The sequence below is a fragment of the Channa argus genome, chromosome 15 (assembly GCF_033026475.1).
Source record: "Channa argus isolate prfri chromosome 15, Channa argus male v1.0, whole genome shotgun sequence".
Lineage (NCBI taxonomy): Eukaryota > Metazoa > Chordata > Actinopteri > Anabantiformes > Channidae > Channa > Channa argus.
This window is the reverse complement of record NC_090211.1, coordinates 11,401,035-11,417,697: the sequence shown is the minus strand read 5'-3', so window position 1 is coordinate 11,417,697 and position 16,663 is coordinate 11,401,035. Positions and strand designations below refer to the sequence as shown.

Below are 16,663 nucleotides of genomic sequence, written 5' to 3'. Positions count from 1 at the left end.
ATAACATAATACACAGGCCACTGATATTGACTCAAATCTTTTTAGGTTTGCATATCTTAGATGAGATGAGCAAAATACATTTCTAAACAATATTACTTCATTTCCTTGATGACTAGGCCAGTAGACTCATGAATGTGTCTTTTATACTAACTGTGCAGTATTGTCCACAATAAACTCTATGATGTTTTGACTGAATCATGCTGCCCTGATGGGTGATGTGACACAGAATGTCAGTGAATTAGTTGTGATTGTAAAAATAATCTGTGTAATAGTAAAATATACAGTATAATCTCAGACTGATGAATCAAGGATTTTCCACAGCTTTACTGTATTACTATCTAAACTGAAATGCACTTATCATCAAGAATTCTGCATGAAGTTGATAAAGTAGTTACTTTCTCTGCAATTTGTTAAACTGATTCAGCTGAGGTTTTTAGGAGGGTAAATGCTATGTTGAACCCATTTTACAGCATAAACATTCATTTTATAGAGAAAAAACAGAATAAATGCAACAGTATTAGTAGTAGGCAAAATGTTTATTGATTTTTTTGATGCATATTTTATGAACTCTGTCGAACTGCTTCATTTGGATGTGGTCTCTTCTTATTCAGCAGTGTCACCCTGGAAAAAGAAAAATAAGTTATTTAATGCTTTAAAATTGGATTTTTATTGCCGAAAGGGGCATCTAGACAAAATGTGCAAGACCGGTGGCAGGAATGCATTATAAGCCGGCAGAGCTGGGGTGTGATTTAATATTGGCCAATAACAGCAATTCCTCTCATGATCTTTAAAAACAGCAAGTGAGATAAATAGGCCAAAAATACACAACACTACAATTTTGATTATAAATAACCTCAGGTGTGCTGTCAGATATAGATAGCTGTCCAAGATAGATTGTTGGTAATTTTTCTCAGCGTAAAACAAGTGTGCATGGCGTAATTACTGTATGTAAAAAAAAAAAGGCAACAGGCACAAACAAAAAATAGCCTCCTGAAATTTTTTTTATAAAAACTGCAGTTTGGCTAACACTGGTATTGTGCCTGCAGAATTTTTTTTTTTACAATAGATTGTACACATGTGTTTCTTCGTATAAATTACCTTTCCAGCATCACGGCTCTTGGCTCTGAGCTTGTTGACCTGGGACTCAGAAATGTCAGCACGCTCTTGAGCTTCCTCCAGCTCATGCTGAATCTTTCTAAGCCTGGACAGGTGGGTGTTGGCCTGCTCCTCCTATGAAAGGTTTAGAGTTATAAGGATTTAGATTTTAAGATTAAGATTTTAATGGCAACAATATAATTACAACTGTAACTACTCCTTCATATAATTGACTTACAGCCTCCTCAGCCTGTCTTTTGTAAGCCTTGACTTTGAGCTGCAACTTATCCACCAGGTCCTGAAGTCTGGTTACATTCTTCTTGTCCTCCTCAGTCTGCAAAAATAAACTGTTTTAAGTTAAGATGAACAAATATTACCAAAGTATTTTTTTAGGTTGTAATTTGTTGTAATTTGTTACCTGGTATGTCAGCTCCTTCACTCTCCTCTCATATTTGCGGACACCTTTCACAGCATCAGCTCCACGTCTCTGCTCAGCCTCAACTTCAGCTTCCAGCTCTCGGACCTGTTATTTGATGATTTTAAAAACGTCAGGATGATAAAGCCAGGTTGAAATATTGTACCCAGTGAAAGCCTAATACAGTTCATACCCTGGACTCCAGTTTCTGGAGTTGCTTCTTGCCGCCCTTCATGGCGAGGTTCTCAGCCTCATCCAGACGGTGCTGCAGGTCCTTGACGGTGACTTCCAGATTCTTCTTCATCCTCTCCAGATGAGCACTGGTGTCCTGCTCCTTCTTAAGCTCCTCAGCCATCATGGCAGCCTAAAACATAATTGAAAATGTAATTTTAGGCATTTGATGAAGTTTTATTTTCCATATAAAGGAAGACTCATAAACTTAAGCTCACATCAGTGATGGCCTTTTTGGCTTTGTCCTCAGCATTTCTGGCTTCTTGAACAGCATCATCTACTTCACCCTGAACCTGAACAAGGTCAGCCTCCAGCTTCTTCTTGGTGTTCATAAGGCTGGTGTTCTACATATTGACCAAGATAAGACAGTATTTAATGGAATGTCTCACATCTTTAATGGGACACAATTTTGTTTAATTAACAAAGACAAACCTGGGAGTGAAGCAAGCCAACGCGCTCACTAGCATCAACCAACTCCTGCTCAGCCACTTTGCGTCCTCTCTCTGTTTGGTCCAAAGCAGCTCTCAGCTCCTCAATCTCAGCCAGCATCAGACTATTTCTGCGCTCCACCATGGCAACCTGCTCCTTCATGTCTTCCTGTCCTCTGACAGCATCATCAAGGTGCAGTTGGGCATCCTGGCAAGAAAACAAAAATCAGTAATGAAACTTCTGTATAAAACTCTTTGCACTTGTTTTTTAAACTTAATGCTCATACAGTCCTCACCTTGAGCTGTCCCTGGACGTTCCTCAGTTGTTTCTGGGCCTCAGCAGCCTGCCTGTTAGCATGGCTCAGCTGAATCTCCATCTCATTCAAATCTCCCTCCATCTTCTTCTTGACTCTCAGAGCATCATTCCTGCTCCTGACCTCAGCGTCAAGAGTGGTCTGCATGGATTCAATCACCCTCTGGCTGTTTCTCTTGATCTGCTCCATCTCCTCATCCTTCTCTGACAGCTTCCTGTCAACCTCACCTTTCACTTGATTGAGCTCAAGCTGAACACGAAGAATCTTGGCCTCCTCATGTTCCAGTGTGCCCTTAGAATAATGCAAGCAACTGTGTTAATCAAAGCCACAATTAATACAAAAAAAATCACATGTATTAATCTAGTCATTTCCATCACAATAAAATAAACCTAAGTTTGATTGTTTTACTTCAGCTTCCTCTAGTGCTGTCTGAATTTCTGACTTTTCAGTCTCCACAGTCTTCTTTGCTTTCTCCAGCTCATGGATACTCTTTCCGGTCTCACCAATCTGTTCAGTCAAGTCTGAGATCTCCTCTATAGAGTAACCAAACCACATACAAACAGTTACTTTGACGACATGTGTAATTGACATACCTTATGTTTTTTACTACTACAAAAGTACATAAAATACATGACTAGAAGTGAAACAATTGCTATAATAGTGATATTAAATATACTTATGTTAACTTACGCTGCAGGTTTTTGTTCTCTCTCTTCATGGTCTCCAGCTGATCCAAAGTCTCCTCATAAGAGTTCTTCATCTTGAACAGTTCAGTGCTAAGAGAGCGAGCCTCCTTCAGGGCTCCTTCCAGCTCTGCCTGGCTCTCCTCATACTTTTGCTTCCAGTCTGCCAGGACCTAGTAATATGTTGAAGAGTAGCAAGCGTTACTCACTAAGAACGAGTTTTGTTTCTCTTAAATCAGTTTGATGCTGACTGATGTTACCTTATCAAAGTTCCTCTGCTTCTTGTCAAGGTTGGCAGCCACAGAATTTGCTCTCTCCACATCAATCATGAGGTCCTCCACCTCACCCTGCAGCCTCTGCTTGGTCTTTTCCAATGAGGCACACTTGGAGTTCACAGCCTCAATGGATTCTTCAGCCTCCTGCAAACGCTGGGCCAACTTTTTCCTGTTGTAGAGAAAATTTGCTTGTACATAATTAAACAAAACAATCTATAATTGATCTATCTATGTAAAAAGTAGAAAGCAATGTTGTACTTGGCCTCCTCCAGCTCCTCAGTGCGCTGGATAGCATCAGTCTCATATTTGGTCCTCCACTGAGCCACCTCGCTGTTGGCCTTGGACATTCCTCGCTGTAGCTCCGCCTTGGCCTCCTGCTCCTCCTCAAACTGTTCCCTGAGCAGGTCACAGTCATGGCGAGATGACTGAACAGCATGGGCCAGGGCATTCTTGGCCTGTTGACAACACAGTCCAATTCACTCTAAACATTTAAGAACCATGTTAAGGAAGAATGTCTGAATCACTCAGTTTGCTTGATTTAATATTTTCTTGTTTTAAATAGGTTGATCCCTACCTATCTCTTATACTGTTCATGCCAGCACTGAATTGATTAGTTTTTGTCTTATAAAGTGTAATGGCATAGGATTAACTGTTATTATTTCATACCTTCACTTCCTCCTCAATGTGCCTCTTCAGCTCCTCAATTTGCTGAGTGAAAGCCTGCTTGCCCCTGGTCAACTGGGAAACTAAGGCTTCTTTCTCCTCAAGCTGACGAGAAAACTCACCTGAATGACAAATATTCATGTTTAATTATTGAAGTTAGTCTTCATCTTCTTAGCATTTTACATATTCATTTAAAAGTACAGAATGCCAGTAAACATACAGTATGACCAACAGTACATTTCCTATATTTAGTATCTATTAACTTGTTTTTAATACAGGTGGAGTATCTCACCATTCTCTGTCTGGAGTCTTGCCTTCTGTGAATTAATGTCATTAAGCTGACGCACATTCTCATCATTTTTGGCTTTGAGCTCACTTAGCTGGTCCTCAAGAGTTCTGCACATTTTCTCCAAGTTGGCCTGTCAACAATAAAACTTTATGCATTATTATCAGTATTTCATAACCAGTGGAATACTCAAAAAGTATTGATGACTTAACATAGGGGTGACTAGTGTTATGTTTTTATAGTTAAAACCAATATATGTCTGCATTTACAGTACACTGTGGACACAAGTGGATAATTTGTTATTTATAGGCAAACCACTCACTTTTGCCTTGGCAACAGACTCCATGTTGCTGCTGAGGTCATCGATCTCCATCTTGTACTCGCTCTTCTCCTTCTCCAGCTTCTGCTTCACACGCTGGAGGTTGTCGATCTGCTCTCCCAGCTCAGCAACAGTGTCAGCCTGCTTCTTGCGAAGAGCTGCTGCTGTAGCTTCATGCTGCAGGGTGGACTCTTCAAGGTCCCGACGCAGCTTCTGGAACTCAGCCTCACGCTTCTTGTTCATCTCAATCTGAGCAGCTGTTGCTCCACCAGCTTCCTCGAGCCTCTCACTAATCTCCTCAAGCTCCCTGGAAAGGTCAGCTCTCTGCTTCTCTACCTTAGCCCGAGCAGCTCTCTCAGCCTCAATCTCTTCTTCCAGCTCCTCAATACGAGCCTAGATTTAATAATAGTAGGATTAAGAAGATTTATTAACTCAAACACATTGTTTGGAATTTTGTGACTCTAACAATCATGTAAAATGTTCAACCTGGAGTTCCTTGATCTTCTTTTGAAGCTGAGCACCAAGAGACTGTTCATCCTCAATCTTGCTGAGGAGCTGGCTGATTTCAAAGTCTTTCCTTGATAAGCAAATCAAGAAAGCTGTCAGAGTTCGTAATGTGTGTGGAATGTAATGTGAAATCTTCTATAAAGTAAACTAAACCACCTCCACCAACAAAACCTACTTCTTGATCTTCTCCTCAGATTGCTGCTTGTCATTCTCTAGATCCATTATGGATTCCTGGGCCAGTTTCAGATCTCCTTCAAGCTTCCTCTTGGCTCTCTCAAGGTCCATGCGGAGCTTCTTCTCTTGTTCCAGTGAACCCTCAAGCTTTAAAATGTGTTTTTATTGACACATAATTAGGGGGCTATTAAAGATAGATCATCTATAGTAACAATCCAAGAATTTAGTAATGGAGTAAAATCACATAGTAAAATTATTGACTTACATCGTCCACTTGCTGTTCCAGCTTTGTCTTGGCCTTGGTCAGAGTGTTGACTTTGTCTTCCTCTGCCTGTAGATCATCGAGTGTTTGCTGATGGGCCTCTTGGAGGGCTTTCTTCTCCTTAGTTAACTTGGCAATGCTCTCATCTTGAGAAGCCATCTCCTCTGTCAGGTTTTTCACCTGAAATAGTGTAAAGATTTAATATTTCTCCCAACATCTATATTCAATTTACAACACAACATAACATATTTTCTGTCTTTTCTTTTGTGTTGCAAAACTTATTCAGCTACAGGTATGAATAAAGAAACCTGACCTGAACAATATGATATTTTATTTAAAACAGTCTAAATAAATTGCACCTTGTTTTCTGTGGCATGTTTCTCTTTCTCCACTTTAGCCAAGGTGAGCTCCAAGTCATCAATGTCTTTCTTCAGCTCTGAGCATTCATCCTCCAGCTTCCTCTTCTTGGCAGTGAGCTCCGCATTGATTTCCTCTTCATCCTCCAGTCTCTCACTGGTCTCTTTGAGTTTGGCCTCGAGCTGGATCTTGCTCTTAATCAAACCCTCACATCTTTCCTCAGCATCAGAGAGATTATCAACTTCCTATAGTACATTTTGAACACAAAGTAGAAGAAATTAATTACTTTCATTGTTAATGGTTTAATATATGCAATATGCTGCTATTTTATAGCTTTGGAATAGCATATTCACAATAAAAAAACATATAGGACTCTTATAGGACTCTTTTGTATCAGACAAGCTTGTATCTGACAGCTACACTATATTTTGTATGTACTGTAAAAAGTACTGGATGTTTAATTTTACTTACTGCAGCCACTTGCAGTTGCAGGTCATTCTTTTCCTGCATTAGGGAAACCATTTTCTCTTCCAGTTCCTTCTTCTTGGCCAGGGCAGCAGCCAAGTCTGATTGCATCTTATCATAGTTGTCCTTCATCTGTTGCAGCTCCTTCTCAGTCTCAGCACTCTTCAGAAGAGGCTTGATCTTGAAGTACAGTTTCAACCATGGCCAATTCTTCACATTCATGAAGGAGCGAATATTGTACTGAATGGAGTAGATAGATTCTCTGAAGAAATAATTATTGAGAATATATCATTTCTACTGAGGTGTAATTTTATGCTACTGCTGAAGATAACAATTTAACAAAATAGTGTACAGTTAGTCATGCTGTTTGAGAAATATACCTCCTCTCCATCATCTTAACAAACTCCTTCCTCATGACATATCCTCTGCAGAGAGCCTGAGTCATGGTTACGAGTTCAGCAAGTTTCTCATCTCTCATCTCTTCCAGGGTACCCAGCAGACCAGCTTTGAAGAAAACCTATGACATTCAGCGAGGGACATTGTTTAGCACATGTGGATACAACAGCACACAGAGTACTGTATGAACAGGTGAAGTACATCGATACTCCAAAGTCCAAATTTACCTTAGTGTGTCCAAACTTGTACTGAGTGTGGTCCACATCAATGGAGCCCAGCAGCTTCTCTGAAGCTTTCTTGTTGTCAATGAACTGTCCCTCAGGAATGACACTGGCATTCAGCACTTTGTATCTACAAGAGAAAATTGTGTCATTATAATTATGTTTTTTATACATACAATATGTATGTATATACATATACATAAAATTTAAAAAAATTAAATAAAGTGATGTTCACGTAATCAAAACAGCAGTAACCTCTGCTTGAAGTCACCATAGAGGATTCTGCTGGGGAAGCCTTTTCTGCAGATTCTGATGCCTTCCAGCACACCATTACACCTCAGCTGGTGAATGACCAGAAAATTCTCCATAAGACCTGAAAGGGGCAAATTCGTGAAATGTATAATATGTCACTTTGGTATAAATAGTGCAACAAGAAAGCCTTTGGTATTCTTACCTGGGGTCTTGGATTCATTGGGAATCAGGCAACGGACAAAGTGAGGATGGGTGCTCCTCAGATTGGTCATCAGTTTGGCCAAGTTCTCCTGTGGATCAGCATTATTAGATAATAGGTTGTACTGTTTTAATATGAGATATTTAAATGTTATCCAAAATGTGAAACAATACTTACTCTGAAAAGGGCAGACACAGTCTGGAAGGAGCCACCCTTCTTCTTACCACCCTTCTTACCGCCTGAGGCCTCTATTTTAAAGAATGTTAAATGTTATTAATTTTTCTTAGTTTAGAGAAACTTTAGATTTTCCTGGCTAAAGTGTTTCAAATTGTTCAATTTTGTTAGAGATGAAGCAAAGTTACAGTCGCACACTTCTACTGATGAACTATGGAAGGTGCAATGACATATGGACGCTTCAGAAACATGAGTCAAACATAAGTCAAATTACACAATCCAACTCTGAAGCAGAAATGCGGGAATGTTTGTTTTTGCATGTCATTACCTGAGGATGCCATGTAATGACATACGAAAACAAAAATTCTATATGAATCTCTATACTGTACAGCTGATAGCTAAAATAGCTTTGAAATGTTCCGTTGATAATGTAGGGAATATATCTCCTATACATATTTTTCAGCAGTATACAGTAATAGTTTTTTTTTGTTTGTTTTGTTTAGGATTATGTTACTGTACTGGACATGGAAGTTTCTGATTACTGGTTCCTCTTATTTGCCTTGCCGCTTCCCTTGCTTACCCTCAGCTCCAGCATGAGCTGCATACAAGAAGGACAGCAGTTTGTTTGCACTCTTCTGGTAGAGCTGAACAACTGAGTCATTCAGGGGGTCCTTGTTCTTGTCCAGCCAGCCAGCGATGTTGTAGTCTACTGTACCAGCATAGTGAACCAGTGCAAAGTGAGCTTCAGCCTTGCCCTTTCCAGGCTTTGGCTTCTCAAAGCCTCTACTCTTGCCAAGATGCTGATCATGCAGCTTGTTCTTGAAAGTTGTGTCAGAGGCCTTGGGGAACATGCACTCCTCTTCAAGGATGGAGAAGATGCCCATTGGCTGAGAGGAATTCAAATATTAGGATCACAATTAACCAGTAAAAACTAGAATTTTAACATGAATTACAAAAAGAGGCTTGAGAAAGGGCTGCTTACCTTCTCAATAAGCTCAATGCAGGCAGCCAAGTCCATGCCGAAGTCAATGAACTCCCATTCAATGCCTTCTTTCTTGTACTCCTCTTGCTCCAGGACAAACATGTGGTGGTTGAAAAACTGTTGCAGTTTCTCATTTGTAAAGTTGATGCAGAGTTGCTCCAAGCTGTTGAACTGTAATTATGCAAAGGTCTTTAGTTGCAATGCAAAATTGATATTTTTTGTTATACTGCCTTTGTTTTTTTAATTCACTCACATCAAAAATCTCAAAGCCAGCGATATCCAACACTCCAATAAAGAACTGTCTTGGCTGCTTTGTGTCCAGCATCTCATTGATACGGATGACCATCCACAAGAACATCTTCTCATAGATAGACTTGCACAGAGCCATGACAGCATTGTTGACCTAGAAATAAGGATATAAGTATGGTCATTTCTCAGAGGAGCCATCTATTAAAATCTAAATATTTCTCTTTATTAACAAAACATTTTTTGTTTTATTACCTGTGGGACGGTCTGACCCTTGGTCACCATCTCATTTCCGACTTTGACTCTTGGGTAGCACAGAGCTTTCAACATATCAGCAGAGTTCAAACCCAAAAGGTAGGAGATTTTGTCAGCCACTGATGGAAAGAAAGAGTAAATTTTTAAGTTTCTCATATCTCATCTCTTCCAGAGTACCCAGCAGACCAGCTTTGACTAGAATACTTTTGTCCACTAATGCAACACATGATGAGAATGGTTTATTTTCAATAGTTACCCTCAGTGCCATCAGGTTCAGCCTGCTCCTCACGCTGCTTCTGCTTGAATTTCATGTTGCCATGATGCATCACAGCACCAGTCAGCTTGTAGATGTTTATCTTTTCTTCAGCGGTGAAGCCCAAGATGTCAATAGCAGTCTGCATTACATGATGAAAAAATTATCATATATGTTGAACATCTTTCCTATCATTAAAAGTATAACAATTTGTGATAGATTAGTGATTTTACATCTGTTGCAATGAACTCCTCCACATCATTGATGCTTTTGACAGTTATTTCACCCTGGCTGATCATTGGGTAGTCATAGGGGTTTGTGGTGATCAGAAGAGCCTCTAAAAGAAGACAATTCAAATTTATTAGGGTTTTTAACGACATTGTTTGAGGCAAAATATAAGTTCAATTTATCACAGCATACCCAGGAGCTCAGGCTTGTGGCCAGTCATCAGCTGATAAAAGATGTGGTAGCTCCTCTCAGCAGACAACTGGAAGGTGACACGGGACTTCTCTAGCAGATCTAAGAACAATCATTTCAATTTAAGAATTTTAAACTATGAAAATCGTGACATTATTAATTATGACAACAAAATACATAAACATATATATTACATGTACACATTTAAAACACATCTTTTGTGCACTTTACTTTTTTCTGTAAACTCTTAATCCAGTAACTGTTGATATAAATTAAATAAATACATGAATTAAATGTTTTTATGTTTTATACAGTTTTGGGGAGCTTCAGTTCATACACTTACATACTGTATGTACTCCACAAACAAACGCTCATGTAGACTATTGCTGCATTTAAGGGTAGTCACCATAAGTCCTTTGCATTATTGCAGGGAGTGCTGACAGACCACCAGATGGCAGTTAATTAGTGAGTTTATGCACAGTATGTGTATGTATTTACATATTGGTAGCTGTCTGTCATGTATATTTGAAATTTCACAACATACCCATGCACAAGCTTTATCATAACATAATTAGTCTTCATAGAACAACTATGTTTAGTTCATAATCCTAAACATGTATATTTATCAGCTGTACTATATCCAACCCAACTTAACAAACACAGCCATTTATTAATGAATAAACAAAAGCGTGTTTCTTCAGGTATGCTGTTATTATAATTTATCCAAAATGCAATGCTAAAGTTCTAGTCTAGTCCACTTCTCATTCTACATTTATTTGTCATTGATTAATCAATTTTTTTGCATAGATGCTCTCAACTTCACTGTGTTGACAACTTACATGTTTCAATATCAGCTGAAGCCAGTTTGCCAGTAGAGCCAAAGTGGATCCTGATGAATTTACCCTAGATAATAATGTTTTTATTAGCAACATATGTTGGGAGCACAATTAGACAAAGTATTATAATGTTTCCTTAAGGTGACCACTTACGAAACGGGAAGAGTTGTCATTCCTCACAGTTTTAGCATTACCATAGGCCTCCAGCAGAGGATTGGCTGCAACAATTTGGTCTTCAAGGGATCCCTAGGTAAGAAAACTGTATTTAGACAAACTAAACATATAAAGAACCTTGGTTTGTAACAGGCAGATTCAATGTAAACAGTAAATTTTACCTGCATCTTGCCAGGTGTTGCCTCTGCCTTCTTAGCTCCAATAGCTGCAATTGTTGCAAAGTACTGGATGACACGCTTGGTGTTGACAGTCTTTCCTGCACCAGATTCTCCACTGGAGTATAGGAGACACATTGTCAAGACTCATTATCATACATTTTGTCAAGACTTTGAATGACATGTTGTGTACTTACGTAATCAGGACAGACTGGTTCTCACGATCTAAAATACAAGACAAGTTCCATTTTAGTCATTCATTCAATAAGGGCTAAATTCTTTATACACAGTTTAGGATCTTACCAGTGAGCATGAACTGATAGGCATTGTCAGAGATGGAGAAGATGTGAGGTGGAGCCTCAATCCTCTTCTTGCCTCTGTATGCTCCTACACATGTAGCATCATACACAGGGAGCCACTTGTATGGATTCACAACAACGCAGAACAATCCTGAGTAGGTCTGTTATAATTTTAATAAACAATACTTTAACATTTGCAAAGAAAATCTTTACAATACAAGAATTTCTGCAATGTAAAAACTTACGTAAATCATCCATGATGCATAACGCTCTTTGAGGTTATACAGCACAGATGGCTCATTGAGGTGGGTCATCATGGCCATGTCCTCCATCTTATCAAACTTGGGAGGGTTCCTAGGATGGATTTCATCCTCTTTTACAGTGACTGTCTGAATAGGAAACAAAGTTAACAAGTTTTGTTTGACAGTACAACGATATTTCATATAAAGTTTGTTAGTTAGGTGACTCAACTTCATGGACAAAACCCCTTTTTTTCCTACGTACCTTCCCTCCAGCTGTCTCAACTGTGGCTTTGCCACCCTCTTTCTTCACAAGTTTACCCTTGACATACATCTCATCAGGATCAACCACGAAGTAGGCTGTTTTGGCATCGAATGGAGCAGTCTGGGCTTCAATTCTCTCCTTCTCTGGTTTTCGGAGGTATATGGCCGCAGCGCCATACTGCTCCATTTCTGCGTCGGTGCTCATGATGGCACTTTAGTCGACACTGAAAATAAGAAGATTCAAACAACATATAGAGATTTACACATAAATCATGTGTTCTTAAAAGTTGCATAACGTTCCCATGATTTTTTTTTCAACAATGGAGAATTTACCTCAACTGATGCAAACTGAAATTCCTTGATATCTTGTGTATGTCAAGATGCTACAAATTAAAGAAACAGGAAGCCAACATAAGTTGTTTTGTAATTTATATTTGTAATTTATATATATCTAAAATAAAATCTTGTATTCATTAGTAATTTATATATATATATATATATATATATATATATATATATATATATATATATATATATATATATATATATATATATATATATATATATATATATATATAACTATATAACTATATAACTATATAACTAATGAATACAGTATAATCATTTATTAGAGACATGCTATAGAAATGGGTGACTGCACTCACCTGTCTTAGATGCCTGCCAGTTAGAGGAGAAGTCCAGAGCTGGTGTTTTTATATACAACGAGTCTGCCTCCTCAGCATATGTGCACTACTCAATTTGGTCAGGAATGTTTGACACCTTGGTGCTTGATAGTGATATGCTTTAGTGCATATTAATTATACACATGTTTCACTTTCAACATATATGATAAAAAAATTTCAACCTTGTTCTAATAAAACAGACATATGTCTTAGTAAAGTAAAAAATGTGTATGGAGTAAAAAAAATATTATTTATATAATTATTTACATAAGGATATCCCCAATATCCCTAAACACCCAAACATTTACCTAGTGTATGTCTTAGTAATGTACTTGTATTTTACATTACTAAGACATACACTATGTAAATATTTGGGTTTTTGAGGGATATTGGGAAATAGGTTTAATTGAATATTCTCATGATGTTAACCTAATTAAACTAAGTACAATGTCAATAATGTATATTTATAATACATTTGCATTGTTCTTGTATAACTCAAATTATAATTTTTTGACACAATACAATTATCTCACAATCTTCAAAAGTATTATAATTGTACTCCAAATTGAAAAGGGACTGTCAATTTAAAACATATTTGGGAAGTGGATGGTTTTTATGGATGGAGGACACCAGTATACTCAGTGATAATTTGTAAAAGTGAACTGCATAGTTTGTGGATTATTTACTCCAATAAATCTAGACAACAAAATGATTTCAAGTTGACACAGTTTATGATTGACACCTGAGTCTTTTTTAACTCTGATACTGCAGCCAGTAATGAGTTTTAAATTTGGAGAAGCATGAAAATGTCACTGGTATATAGTTGCAGCAGATTCAAATCTCAGATACATGCTATAAAATTCTGGCTCATGGACTTTCCATTAACGCTGGAAGTGTTATATATCTCCTGGGAACAGACTTAAGAAGGATTGCCAACATAAATAATTTAATACCAAAAATATTTTCCTAGCAGATGACAATAAGGTTGTATTGTGAGGAATGAAAATAGTGCCGTTTTTAAGTAGTTTAATACTGACTGATTGATTGACAAATAATTTAATTGAGAAAAAGCATGGCATCATTTTCAGTATCAACTTTCATTTCCAGGTTTTTCATGGACGTGGCTTATTACTTGCCATCTTACCAGCAGATCACAAGTTATTACCAGGGTAAAAATAAATCCAGCTAAGGGAGGGGGCTGTGATTCGTATTTGGCATTCAAGGAGTAATATATTTATAGGACACATTTAGTTATGTTAATAAAATCATATAATAAACTAAATAATTTAACTAAGAACATAAATCTCTTTAGTTCTCAACAATATTTAAAGATTATAAAAAATAATGGTATATAAGTCGGGAAGGTAAAACCACTGTCAGGGATTTATTATTTACAATGTTTTCTGGATATTTATTGTTCAGTTGCCCCAGGGACGGATAGCATTGCCAGAATAGTGCAGAGCTAGCACACACTATTAAGGAGTCACAGCCAGAAAAGGAAAATGAGTGACTGTGAGTCTGCCAAGATATTATAGTAGAATATATGGCATATGGTGCAGTCTAATTATTTTAAAGTATCAAGTTGTGTTGTAGTCCTTTATTATTAATGTTAAATAGGTTTGTGCACTGTGTTTATAGATGTAAAAACACACATGGAGCTCCTTTGCTCTACTCACAGAATAGCACATTGAAATTTGCAGGTCAGTGAACAACAGTCACCAACTTTTCCCCCCTACAGAGTTGCTTTGTACTGTTACCTGTCATCTTTTTCAGTTGATCCCATTCCAATATTTCTCCATAGGTTTTCAACTTCACCAATTTTCAACTTGCTTTCTATGGTTTAGTTTGGGGTTTAAATGCACATTAATGCTGTCCATCTTTCCTCTTACTTTTCTATATTAAAATAGAAGCAGATTGACAATGATTACAAACTCCATATTGTGAGCAACAAGTTGCCACAATCTGAACTGAAGGTTCCTCTAAGTGATGTCATCTTGAGTTATTTTTCAGCTAGAAGTAGAGAGATGTTTTGATATGGGGAAGTCAGTGGGAATCTCAATGGCATTTATGTACATGTACTACTCATAGTACAACCAAACGAATTTCAAGTTCAAAATCAGTAACGGCATCCTTCAAGAAAATAATGGCCGATCACAATTTGTTATCATATATAGACTACAGCTAAAATCTAGTTGAAAGGGCAGCACACATAATTAAAAGAATCTGTCCATTCTATGCTCATTACCACTAAGGGCATATTTTTATTTATGTGTGTGCAATGTATATATACATATATTGCTTTGATCAACCAATGGCCACTTTTAATGTGTCATATTGCAAAAACCACCTCACAGAATTAGTCTGAGAGTGTTTAGGCTAGGACTCCTTGGTAGTATTTATTAGGCCAAGTTAGAAACTCAATCCATCTATTATCTCATCCATTTATCCTGTTCAGGGTCTCAGGGGGACTTGGTTCTTATCCCAGTTGTCATTGAGTGAGAGGAAGGGTACACTCTGGACAGGTCTCCAGTACATTCCAGGGGCAACACAGAACGACATACACAGACAGACAACCATTCATGCTCATATTCACACCTACAGGCAATTTAGAGTCACCAATTAACCTAACATGCTCCAAACAGAAATCCTGCAGCCAGTCAGGGATTCGAACCGGGGACCTAGGTGGCAGCGCTATAATCCCTCCACCATCCCTTTGTTGGAATTCTCAGATAGTATTCCCAGAATGTTTGTGAATATGACCCCAGATTTGTAGAGACTTAGTTCAAAGACAAAGGCTTAATGTCAATTTGCTCTTGTACCCCTACCCCTTGTTTTCTTCCCCCTAAAAGGTAGAGTAGTGTAAGATTAGTCATTGGTGGGGGGTAGTGATTTACTCCTTGCAACTTGGCCATGCATGCCATCTTTGTTTAATGTTCTCCTGATGATGGACTCATAATCTTTGTACTTAGACTACTCTATAAATTATTTGTTTGTACTGTGTACATGGATGCATATTTATTTTGGTATAAAACAAAAATGTACAGTGAAACCATATATCTCCGAAAAGTCTTTTCAAAACCTCAGAAAGCTCAGTCTTGTTCTCAGGCAGTTTGTTCTACACTGTCTTTTATAGATTGTAATGTTGTAAATATGACATTTTAATACCATGTACAGCATTATACGACCATAGTACCCATGTAATGTAGCAGACATGCTTTTGTGAAAGCAGGTTAATGTTTAAAAGTCACGTGTAAAGATTCAGAGCAGGGATGGCTCAAAATGCCCTCAGAGCTCAGTTATCCTGAAATACATTTGCAGGTTATAGACAGTTGTTTTCTCTGATTCTTTACTGAACTAAATATGTAATCTCCTATTGGGGTTGGTAGTGGCAATATATAACACATTTAAATGTAATGTGGTGAATGACATAATTGGAAGAAACTATGCTAACTGTCATTTCACATGTTATGTTTGGGCATTAAATCCTTCATTAGAAGTTAACATTTTGCTTAAAAAGGAAGCATGACAGTATATATATTGTAATTCACCAGATACCTATATGTTAAGACTATTTGACTTAAGGGAAACATAAGTATTGTTTCATGAAAGTGGGCCTCCCAACTCAAATTAATGAAACGCAATCTCTGTAACAGTGACTTTTTCCATCCATGTAATTGCTGATGTGAATCTTAACTGTAGAAAACATTTATCACATAATTAAAAAATTCTCAATATACTATTCTCCTAAAATTGTAACTTTATAATAGTTTTAACTAAAAGTTATACGTTTCCCTAAATGACTTTGAGTGCGTATGAAATGTGCTGTGGGGGAGATATCAGATTTTATAAGGGGCTCAAGTAATTTATTTAATGACTGCCCACATTTATATCTAGTGGTTGTACAGCATGATCAGAAATAGAAAGGTATCTGCAAGTCTAGCCTCATGTGTCAGTAAGTATAAACTGATGACAGAGACTTCTAAAGTACATATAAGGTGGTACATATGCCTGGAGAGTTGGCTCATTAATGTGTGACGTCTGTTTTAACCACAGCCACATATATTACTTCACTGCATGGTAGACACAATGGTGTGTAGAGCCACTGAATTTAGAATGTATTCCCACAGTAAGTGTTTGAAGAAGC

The 16,663-nt window shown here is 37.7% G+C and overlaps 1 protein-coding gene across 1 annotated transcript; it reads right to left on the bottom strand.

Moving 5' to 3' along the window:
* Window positions 1–520: 520 nt before the first annotated feature.
* Window positions 521–12,056, bottom strand: LOC137099993 (myosin heavy chain, fast skeletal muscle). The gene is made up of 39 exons (XM_067477527.1): window positions 11,838–12,056; window positions 11,579–11,722; window positions 11,338–11,494; window positions 11,232–11,259; window positions 11,041–11,152; window positions 10,859–10,951; window positions 10,709–10,772; window positions 9,873–9,971; window positions 9,686–9,789; window positions 9,456–9,594; window positions 9,200–9,318; window positions 8,952–9,101; window positions 8,699–8,869; window positions 8,297–8,603; window positions 7,720–7,790; window positions 7,546–7,633; window positions 7,347–7,464; window positions 7,098–7,221; window positions 6,855–6,991; window positions 6,481–6,736; window positions 6,012–6,254; window positions 5,656–5,832; window positions 5,392–5,537; window positions 5,196–5,286; window positions 4,713–5,102; window positions 4,397–4,523; window positions 4,108–4,226; window positions 3,700–3,896; window positions 3,427–3,610; window positions 3,174–3,339; window positions 2,892–3,016; window positions 2,466–2,774; window positions 2,174–2,377; window positions 1,960–2,085; window positions 1,704–1,874; window positions 1,514–1,618; window positions 1,334–1,429; window positions 1,099–1,230; window positions 521–621 (listed from the first exon to the last, which is right to left on the bottom strand). Exons 1-39 carry the CDS (start codon window positions 12,039–12,041, stop codon window positions 604–606), a joined length of 5,811 nt encoding a protein of 1,936 aa, XP_067333628.1. The 5' UTR covers window positions 12,042–12,056; the 3' UTR covers window positions 521–603.
* Between the last annotated feature and the right edge of the window lie 4,607 nt (window positions 12,057–16,663).